General features: G+C 39.4%; 1 protein-coding gene across 3 annotated transcripts; it reads right to left on the reverse strand.

Annotated features, from left to right (window-relative positions):
- Nucleotides 1–1,889: 1,889 nt before the first annotated feature.
- On the reverse strand, nt 1,890–10,138 carry LOC144707692 (RING/U-box superfamily protein). Of its 3 annotated transcripts, XM_078580909.1 has the most exons (6): nt 9,917–10,129; nt 7,447–7,544; nt 3,521–3,587; nt 3,142–3,427; nt 2,463–2,610; nt 1,890–2,216 (listed from the first exon to the last, which is right to left on the reverse strand). In XM_078580909.1, the coding sequence occupies exons 2-5, from the start codon at nt 7,489–7,491 to the stop codon at nt 2,463–2,465; spliced, it is 546 nt and encodes a 181-aa protein (XP_078437035.1). In that variant the 5' UTR covers nt 7,492–7,544; nt 9,917–10,129; the 3' UTR covers nt 1,890–2,216. The 3 variants fall into 3 exon arrangements, with proteins under 3 accessions (XP_078437035.1, XP_078437036.1, XP_078437034.1); XM_078580910.1 differs by lacking the exon at nt 1,890–2,216 and having other exon boundaries at nt 2,348–2,610; nt 3,142–3,370; nt 3,548–3,587; nt 9,917–10,138; XM_078580908.1 differs by lacking the exon at nt 1,890–2,216 and having other exon boundaries at nt 2,348–2,610; nt 9,917–10,128.
- Between the last annotated feature and the right edge of the window lie 1,326 nt (nt 10,139–11,464).

The following is an 11,464-nucleotide window of genomic DNA, read 5'->3' on the forward strand; positions in this document are numbered from 1 at the left end:
TAAGAGAAACCGAGGGTATAGAGACGTATTTATATATTAATAAGATAGATAGGAAGAGAATAAGTGAGTATCTAGTTATAATATGCTAATTAAGAATTTAAGTGTAGAGTTATTGAGGTGACGTGAAAGGATAATAGTAGTAATAAGAGGTATTTATAGAACTAAATGATAGATCAGAATTATAGAGTTCTAAGTATATATGTATATGTAGATTTCTATTGTAAAATTACTGTAGGATATTTAGAGGTTTTCTTTATATGCTTTATATCATTTTTTTTATAGATTTTTGTTATAAAGGATTTAATGAAGTACAGAGTGATTTAGTCGAACACCCGACAGGTGTTCGACCAAATTCCCAAAAGATGGTCGAAATTAGATAGTTATATATAAGATATTGTAATGTGTATAAGTTTTTTTTGTTTTAATTTTCGTAGACGAATTGAAGATAACACAGCCTTTCGTCGAACGCACTTAAGGTGTTCGACGAATTACCTGAATGAGAAGGGAGAGAGAGATAGATTTTTATGTGATTTTTCGTTTTAGTAGAAGAAAGAAAAGGGTACTTCTGTCGAACGCCCGCAGGATGCCCAACAGAGATTCGAAGTACGATAGAAAAGCGTAAACGAGTGTTTCTGTCGAACGACCGTAGGGTGTTCGACAGAATGCTCGAAAGAGATGCGAATATATATATATATATATATATATATATATATATATATATATATATATATATATATATTTTAACGTTTTTTATAAGGTTGAATGGTTTAAAACTTAGATAAATCGAAAATGTTGACCAAAGGAAATAGGTGTTCGATGAAATGCCCGCGAATTAAAACGGATTGAAATCACGATGATGCGATAAATTCTTGACTGAATCTTCCTGCTAAGATCAAAGTAAATGTCTAGGGGATAATCTAGACGCTCTGAACTCACCGAACGCCCTGATTCAGAGGGCCGAACTTCGGTTTAGTGCTTCTCCTTACCTCCTCCTCCGTCCGGGTGCGACTCAATGAAGACGCGAGCGTCCTCGATCTTCTCGAGAGTCCTCTGCGCCGTCAAAGCTTGTCACGATGCCGTTTCGGCTGCTGGGTCACCTGCGAGAGCCTTCCGCCGTCCCCCTTCTTTCTTCGGCCGGAGATGCACAAATTGGGGCTCTCATCCGCTTTTTAAGGGCTTGGGAGAGAGCCCCGACGCCGTCTGATGGGAGGGGGGCCGCTCTGGAGGTCCTCCCGAGCCGTTGGATCCCCCAGCAGTCCCCCCCACCGGCCGAGAATCGCCTCCGCCGGCCAGGGGCCAAATTGGACGGGAATGCCCCTGGCCGTCCGATCGAGTTCGTAAAGATCCAACGGCTGCGATTAACTCGCAGCCGTGGACCCAAACTCTTCCGGTGTGCCCAAGTCCCTGCCCCGTCAGCGCTTCGTCGATGTCCACGTGGGCAGTCCACGTCGCCTTTGCCGTCTGCCATTCGTTCGCCGCCGGGTCCCACGGCAACGTCAGCCTCTCTCCTTGCGATTGAATGTGGGCCTCTTGTGCGCGGTAATGGGGGCTCTCCTTGTGCATGGGCCTCGCCAGCGGCTGGGCTGGCTTGAGCGCTGCGCGTTCGCTGGCCTGGCTGCGGGCTTGAGACCCAGTCCTTGAATTGCTCCATAACCGGCTCAATAGAAACAACCCTTTTTATCTTCACATCTTTATTTTTTCTTTTTTCAATAAGACTTCTCCATCTCTTCCTGCAAATTAAATACCGATTTTTCTCCCTGCGATTTCATGGACAATATGCTAAATAGAACATTAGAAATTTAAATAGCTCTTAAATGTATATTTTGCTGAGAATTATTTAAATTGTAAAACATGCATAAAATGGCGTTCAAATGCATCATCTTTACAACTTGCTCTATTCAGTGCATGACATGCAATATCTCATAAAATAGGGTAAAATACACATCAAATAATCCCACAATGTTGTTAAAATATGTGTAATTACATGACTGATTTTGGACTTATCAGTGCTTCGGCATCGTCGCGGTGGTTGAAGACAGTACTCCCACCATCGACGAGGAACGGGGCTGCACCACCATTATTTCATCGGTTTTAAGTTTTCGAATTCAATCGTGTGGATTTTGTGGTCTGTTTATTCCCTCCATCCAAACCCGTCCTGCATCCCCCACCCGTCGTTGTCATACCCGTCCCCATGGTCGTCTCTTTCCCTAGTTCTCCTGCATGAGTGATTATCGAGTTTGTGAGTCCCTGCATAAGGTTCTCATTATCACTGTTTCATATGTTTACGTTTTCTCTCAAGTTTTGATTCTTAGGAGTGTTTAGGAGTGAAAATGAATGTTAATGTATATTATTTACTAAGATGAGTCCAAAATTTCCTGCCTTTTATTGGATGCAATTTAGACTGTCTTAAAAAAATGTTCCCTCATCCTTTGGTAAGAGTACTGGTTATTTGAGGAACCCACTCAAGCAGTTTGAAGAGATGGCATTAGTTCTTCACTCAATCTTTTGTAGCGAGCATGATGAAATGAGGCCATCGGAGATGGTAACTTTCTCGCCTTGTGTATGAGCCGCCTACAGATTGGACAAGTCCTTCTCTCCTCCTCCATCAACCTAAAAAAATTGTCAAATGAATATTTATTTCATGTCCATAATAAGTATATTAACAGCAGGATATACTTCCCAAATAAGCATTTTAAATGAATTGTATTCAAGACCTTTAAGAACAGAGATTTTAATGAATCATAAAGTATCATATTTCATTGAATTATTAAGCATAAATCAATTAGTAGATAAATGATCAAAATATACCAGAGTCCATTGAAACTGATAGATTATGAGGGGTAGTCTTTTGAGTCGACATGTATGAACTTTGTCTCTCAAGAAGTTCAACCGCACATGTGACCCACTAACTGGGCCTTATTTATAGGCAAAATGACAAACCAAATCCTATTTAGCTCATCTTTTTTATTAAGATAGACTAATCCTCTCCACTTCAATTAAAAACAAAAACATAACGGTACTATCCAAAACCCTAATTAACTTAATAAAATAAATCAGCAGTATTTATGCATCATTTAATCTAAAATGAAACATATTATTGAACATTAAGTAAATTAAAAATTAAGACATTTTGTGATGTACCTCTTGGCGCATACAGTGCATGTGATGCAGTGCCCACAAGGAGTGAAGAAACAGTTCCTCTGAGACTCAAAGCAAATAACACAGATCTTTCCATCGTAAAGATCATCAGAAATGAATCTTTTTTCTTCTCCTGAGTTAGATGTGCCTTCATCTTCCATTGTTCCGTATGACAGCGGAGTCGCCTTTGTCGCCACTATGAACTCAGAAGCAACACCAGTCTCCCCATAATCTTCACCAAAGGAGAACACATATCTGATCATGAGCCAAAGTGCCAATGCAATTGTTCCTGATGAATTTGTAAAAAAATATTTTTGTTATTTTCTTAAATTTTTAGTTATTTACTAAAGGAAATTATAGATGATGGGGCCTGGATGTTGACCTAATATTCCCATGTAGACTGTTATACCAAGCTCGAGTGATAGTTCAGTTCGTCCCAACTTTGTCGACTACAAGAAAGTAACCAGCTAACAAGATCAAAAATTTTCAATTATCTTTATATCTATCCATTATCAATAAATATATATCAATCAAAGTATGTATTTGTAAAGTTTAGCTATCATATTTATATATGTGCCATATATATGCTATGTATATCTATCTTAAATCTGAGCATTCTTGCTCTTAGATTTTTTGTTCCTATTCTCTTCCTCTTTGTTCTGACTTTGTCACCTATCTTCATCCCCATGACACTGATTTGTAACAAAGTGGTATCAGAGCTTTTGGCTCTGTAGAGAATCAAGTTTCTGGTTGCTGATGGCAAGATAAATACACAAGACATTTTGTCTGGTTCTCCTGATGATTATTTTTTTCCTTAGAATTTTTGTCCTCACCATCTAGGCTCAAATCAACACTAGTAAGCTTGAATCTAGTTCTACCAGGTACATTTTCCTTGGATCTATGCCATGATTGAAGGGTATAAGTTATATCACCCTGAAGATTGGAAAATTATGTATAACAGAGATCCCCAGGGCAATCTCACGAGGTTGAACAAATGTATCATGTTAACTTCTCACCATATAAGAAAAACAAGACATCAAGCTATTCTATTTCCAGCATTTGATCTCAAAGAGTGTTATAACCTCCATTGAGCTCTTCACATGTAAACTGTGTGTCATATGCCTCACCCATTTATGAATAAATTGATAATTTAAGAAACACAAGTTTTTTTGGAGAAGAAATTTGATCTAATGCATTTTCTAAGTGTGCATTTGCAATGGAGGATGAAATGGAATCACTATGGGGAAACTATACTCTAGATTTGGTTGAGCTCCATAGAACAAGAAAACCTACTTACTGTAAATGGGTTTTTAAGCACAAGGATGGCATACCCAAGTTGAAAGTCCCACGTACTAAGATAGGCAAGTGAAAAAAGGTTTTAGTCAAATTCCTGGGTTGACTATGATGAAATATTTTCGCCCTGGTCAAACATTCCTCCACTCATGCCATCCTTGGCCTGACTTCTCATAATTTCTATGAGCTAGAACATGTGGATAATGAGACAACTTCTCTCCATGGGAACTTGAAGAGGATATCCATATATTTCAACCTGAGGACCATGTCGACACCAAACATAACTTTTTCTGCAAGCTTGACAAGCCTCTTTATGGTTTGACAAATTCATTGAGATAGTGGTATAAGAGGCTTAATTCCATTATATCAACATTGATTTTGAGTCGAAGCCTGTATGATTGATGTGTTGTTTTTGAGAGGTACCCTAGATCTGTAATCTATCTCCTCATGAATTCCATACTCATTTGATGTTGGCTCTCTGCTCTAAACAATGATTTTCACTCAAACCTGATATTTCATATCTTGTACGTCTAATAGGCCGTTACATTTAGAAAACCAAAAACTTTTCTCTCCCTCTCTAGCTATACAAGGGATTGGAGGCCATATTTTTGGGCCTCCCTTCTATTCAATAATTTACACTGTTCAGGTGACAGTTTCAGATACAGGCCAATTTGGCTAAGCATTCAACCTGGTTTAAAAAGGGCTACATAAAATTTTGGGGAATGTATTTCCACTACGATGTATTTGCTTTATTGAGAAATCAACTAACCCAGTTTTTCCACTACGATGTGCATATCAGCTGATTGTTAGTTGTCTGACTCTTCCCAAACCACATGATTTCTCCATTAGAATCTAGGGATTTGGGATTGGTTAAGCAAACTAATCCTTCTTAGGCATCTTTGATTTCTATGAAAAACCACAGACAGAGATCTTCATTTTGGAAAATCTTCTGGTAAGTTTATCAACTATGTGGATTCTGAGTTTTATTTTGTACCTTTTTAACTTTGGAGGCATTGCTATATCATGGAAAATATCACTTCAGCCGACCACATCATTATCAACCACCGACTAAATGGCTTTAACAGATGCAGTCAAAGGATGCATTGCGTTGAGGCTTCATCAGAAATTTATATGATGTACAATACTATCTCTATGAAAGCACAAAAATATCAATGTGCAGTATCACTATGCATGTGACATATTGATAAGAGGATATTGGTTTATCAAAAAGATAAGTACTGATGACCAAGCCATTAGCTCCTAATAGGTTTGATATCTGTCATCAGCCACTATCATGGTTTATCTCAAGACAATCCACTGTTTTTATAAAGGGGGAGACATGTTAAATCTAACCATTAATCTCGGAACACCACCTACATGATAAATAAGGGCAAAGTTTCATTTTTTAGTCTGTTTGTAATGACTACAAACAGCCGTGCATTTGTCAATATTTTACCCCCTTTCATGCTTCCTTCAGCTTTATTTCTCTTCTCCTCATTTTATCTGTTCTTAGGCAGTGATACACCTTCATCCCCATCACTTTGTAACACTATATCTCCCTACAATCCATATATTCTGGATTGCTAATGTCCTGGTTGAAAATTGGTGGGAAGGATTCAGAGATACTGTTCAAATAACCAGATAGATTATTCATTTCTATCAATCCATCATGTATTAATCGATGACAATAAAAGTGTATCTATAAAATCTAGATACCATCTGTATGGATCTATAAGTCTATCTCTCTACCATCCATATCTTCGAAATTGATTTTCTTCTCCAGAATGGTAGGAAAGGATTGAGAGATATAGTTCAACTAACCAGATAGATATCTTTTCCATATACAACGATTGAAAATGTCTGAAATATGGATATTCTATTCATATATAGATATGTATCTCTCTACCTACTGTCTATTCGAGAATGATTATGTTCTTGTTGAAAACAGATGGAGAGATTTAGAAGAAATAGTTAAACTTTGTTGACTGGTAGAAACAAAACAGATAGATAATCTTCCTACATTTATCCATCCATCATCCAAACATCTAAATGGTGATCATGAAGATGATGATCATGAAGACTATGGAGGTGATGATCATCATCTCCAATAGGCTCCAATGGAGACAGATGCACAGAGAGAGAGAGAGATGACCTAGGTATTCTCCCTCATTGGAACAAATAAACATTAACCATTTGTGATATAGATGTTATCTGATACTCTATAAACTCCTATAGATATTATATTATACATATATAGAGAGAGAAAGAGATGACCTTGGAATTCTCTCTCTCATTGGAAGAAATAAAAAATGAGCCATATGTCATAGAGATGTTCGTATTCCACTAGAGAGATAGATGATCTGGTTTCCTCTCTCCCATCGGAAGCAAAAAAATGGCCCATGTAGGACATTAATGTTATCTGATGTTCGTAGGTTCCTAGAGAGAGAAAGAGACAGAGAGCGAGAACAGAGAGAAATAGAGCGAGAGAGATGACCCGAATACTCTCTCTCTCTGTAGAAGAAGAAAAATGTCCCATGCTCGTAGGTTCCTAGAGAGAGAGAGAGAGATGACTCGGGTATTCTCTCTCTGTGGAAGAAGAAAAAAATGTCCCATGTTGGATATAGATGTTATCTGACGCTAGTGTGTTCCTAGATAGAGAGATATATGTGACCTTGTCATCTGATGCTCGTAGGTTCCCAGAGAGAGAGAGATATACGACCTGGGTATTCTCTCTCTCTTTCTCTCTCCGTGGAAGATGCCCCATGTAGGATATAGATATTATCTGATGCTCATAGGTCCCAAGAGAGAGAGATATAAGACCCGGGTGTTCTCTCTCTCTATCTATCTATCCATCTGTCAATCTCTCTCTCTCTCTATCTATCTATCTATCTGTCTCTCTCTTTATCTATCTATCTATCTATCTGTCTCTCTCTTTATCTATCTGTCTATCTCTCTCTTTCGCACATAGTAGAAGAAAAAAAAGCTGGGTATGAGAGATAGATAGATAGGTGTTACCTGATGCTGGTAGGGTTCTAGAGAGAGAAGGCGGGTCGTGGTCATGTTTCCTTGACAGCTCCCACCGCCTCAGAACTTACACCCGAGCCCTGCACTCACTGCGCTGCCTCCCCCATTATCAGAACTCAATCGCGATTTTACTTAAACATGATGATGATGATGACGATAATAATCCTGGTTGATGATGATGATACCCTGGTTGAGATGATGAGGATAGGTTGTGATGATGATGATAATCCTGGTTGTGATGATGATGATGATAACCCTGGTTGAGATGATGATGATGATGATGATGATGATGATGATGATAACCCTGGTCGTGATGATGATGATGATGATTATCCTGGTAGAGATGATGATGATGATAACCCTGGTTGTGATGATGATGATGATGATAATCCTGGTAGATGATGATGATAACCCTGGTTGAGATGATGATGATGATGATAACCCTGGTTGGGATGATGATGATAATCCTGGTTTGATGATGATGATGATAACCCTGGTTGAGATGATGATGATGATGATGATGATGATAACCCTGGTCGTGATGATGATGATGATTATCCTGGTAGAGATGATGATGATGATAACCCTGGTTGTGATGATGATGATGATGATAATCCTGGTAGATGATGATGATAACCCTGGTTGAGATGATGATGATGATGATAACCCTGGTTGTGATGATGATGATAATCCTGGTTGTGATGATGATGATGATAACCCTGGTTGTGATGATGATGATGATGATGATGCTGATGATGATAACCCTGGTCGTGATGATGATGATGATGATTATCCTGGTAGTGATGATGATGATGATGATAATCCTGGTAGATGATGATGATGATGATAACCCTGGTTGTGATGATGATGATGATGATAACCCTGGTTGTGATGATGATGATAATCCTGGTTGTGATGATGATGATGATAACCCTGGTTGTGATGATGATGATGATGATAACCCTGGTCGTGATGATGATGATGATGATTATCCTGGTAGAGATGATGATGATGATGATAACCCTGGTTGTGATGATGATGATGATAATCCTGGTAGATGATGATGATGATGATGATAACCCTGGTTGTGATGATGATGATAATCCTGGTTGTGATGATGATGATGATAACCCTGGTTGTGATGATGATGATGATGATAATCCTGGTTGTGATGATGATGATGATAACCCTGGTTGTGATGATGATGATGATGATGATGATGATGATGCTGATGATGATAACCCTGGTCGTGATGATGATGATGATGATTATCCTGGTAGAGATGATGATGATGATGATAACCCTGGTTGTGATGATGATGATGATAATCCTGGTAGATGATGATGATGATGATGATAACCCTGGTTGTGATGATGATGATAATCCTGGTTGTGATGATGATGATGATAACCCTGGTTGTGATGATGATGATGATGATGATGATGCTGATGATGATAACCCTGGTTGTGATGATGATGATGATGACGAACTTGCAGGCGATTAACAAGGCCTCTCCCGTTGAAGATGATAATGATGATGACGACGATGAATTTGTAGATGATCTACAAGGGCCCTACCATTGTAAGAACAACTTGATACTATATGGATGATGGATGATGATGATGCCACCAGTGATGATGATGATGTTGTTGATGACGATAAACTTGTAGGTGATCGATAAGGCTCCTCCCATTGTAAGAACAACTCGATATATACACGATATATGATGATAATTTGTGCTGTAATGATGATGATGATAGTAATGATAACTTGTGCTGTAATTATGATGATGATAATAAACATAATGATCACTTGTGCAGTGAGGATGATGATGATAATGATGATTGTTGAAGCTGTGATGATGACGATGATGAAGAGTGGTGGGCGATCAACGAGGCCTCTCCTATTGTAAAAACAACTTGGTTATAATACATACATGATGGATGATGTGGATGATGACGATGGTTGGCTGTGATGATGACGGCAACGACGTCGATGATGATGATGATAATGATCATAGTTCTCTCGGTGATGGTGTTGATCATAGTTTTGCATTTGATGATGATGATGATCACAACAAACTTGTTGGCGATCAACGAGGCCCCCCCCCCCATTGTAAGAACCACTCGATAATAACATGTGCACAATGGATAATGATGCTATTACTAGTGATGATGATGAGGATGATGAACTGAATGATGATCACCATGGCTAATGATCAGCCAAACTAAGCCATCTCCCTCATCAAAAGATCATGTCTATCATAATGACTATGACAACAAGACGAAGATGGTGATTATGAGAATATCAATGATAAGGGAGCCATGCTGATCTCCCTCTCCCTTATCATGATAACAGCGCAATGGTGATAAAGACTATGGAGATGATGATGATGATGATGATATGAAGCTGCTGCTGCTGCTGCTGCTGATGATGATGATGATGATGATGATGAACTTGCCGTCGATCGACATGGCTGCGGCATGGACGGTGGATGGCATGTGACATTGATGGATGAGGAAGAAGAAGCTGGGGAGAGAGTTAGGGTTTGGTTGATAGAATGGCCGCTTTGTTGAAACTGAGGAACCTGCTCTTCTTCTTTGGCTAGAGAGAAGGGTAGGTCGAGTGGGCTGTTAGGTTGGTAGGTAGGTAGAGAGAGAGAGAGAGAGATGATGGTTATCTAATTGTACCTTGTGAAGGATGGTATGTGTATCCTGTACGGTTTTAATTCTATTCTCCTAGAGAGGGAGAAGGGAGAGACATGATAGTGACCATGAGATTATTACACTCGAAGGACAGAGAGAGAGATGGGGATAAGATCACTGGATAGTTTGACTTTGCCCCCAGGAATCTCTCTCTTTCTCTTTCTTTCTCTTTCGCTCTCGCTTTCGCTTTCTCTCTCTTTCTCCCTCGCTTTCGCTTTCTCTCTCTCTTTCTTTCCCTTTCGCTTTCTCTCTCTTCCTCTCTCTTCCTCTCGCTCTCTTTCTCTCTCTCTCTTTGCCTGTTTATCTCTCTCTCTTCCTCGCTCTTTCTCTCGCTCTCTTTCTCTCTCTCTCTTTGTCTGTTTATCTCTCTCTTCCTCTCACTCTCTTTCTCTCTCTCTCTTTGTCTGTTTATCTCTCTCTCTCTTCCTCTCGCTGTCTTTCTCTCTCTTTGCCTGTTTATCTCTCTCTTCCTCACTCTTTCTCTCGCTCTCTTTCTCTCTCTCTCTTTGTCTGTTTATCTCTCTCTTCCTCTCATTCTCTTTCTCTCTCTCTTTGTCTGTTTATCTCTCTCTCTTCCTCTCGCTCTCTTTCTCTCTCTCTCTTTGTCGGTTTATCTCTCTCTTTCTCTCGCTCTCTTTCTCTCTCTTTGTCTGTTTATCTCTCTCTCTCTCGCTCTCTTTGTCTGTTTATCTCTCTCTCTTCCTCTCTCTTCCTCTCTCTTTCTCTCTCTCTCTCTTTGTCTGTTTACCTCTCGCTTCCTCACTCTTTCTCTCGCTCTCTTTCTCACTCTCTCTTTGTCTATTTATCTCTCTCTCTTCCTCTCTATTTCTCTCGCTCTCTTTCTCTCTCTCTCGCTCTCTTTCTCTCACTATCTCTATTTCTCCCTCTCTCTCTCTCTCTCTCTCTCTCTCTCTCTCTCTCTCTCTCTCTCTCTCTCTCTCTCTCTCTCTCTCTCTCTCTCTCTCTCTCTCTCTCTTTCTCTCACTCTCTCTCTTTCTTTTTCTCTCAATCTCTCTCTTTCTCTTTCTCTCGCTCTCTTTCTCTCGCTCTCTTTCTCTCGCTCTCTTTCTCTCACTCTCTTTCTCTCTCTCTCTTTCTCTCTCTCTCTTTCTCTCTCTCTCTCTCTCTCTTTCTTTTTCTCTCAATCTCTCTCTTTCTCTTATTCTCAATCTCTCTCTTTCTCTTTCTCTCGCTCTCTATCTCTCACTCTCTCTCTCTTGCTTTCTCTCTCTCTTTCTCTCTGTCTCCCTCTGTCTTTCTCTCTCACTCCCTATCTTTCTCTCTCTCTAAAACTGTCTTTTACA

This window comes from Wolffia australiana, chromosome 9 (assembly GCF_029677425.1).
Source record: "Wolffia australiana isolate 7733 chromosome 9, ASM2967742v1".
Lineage (NCBI taxonomy): Eukaryota > Viridiplantae > Streptophyta > Magnoliopsida > Alismatales > Araceae > Wolffia > Wolffia australiana.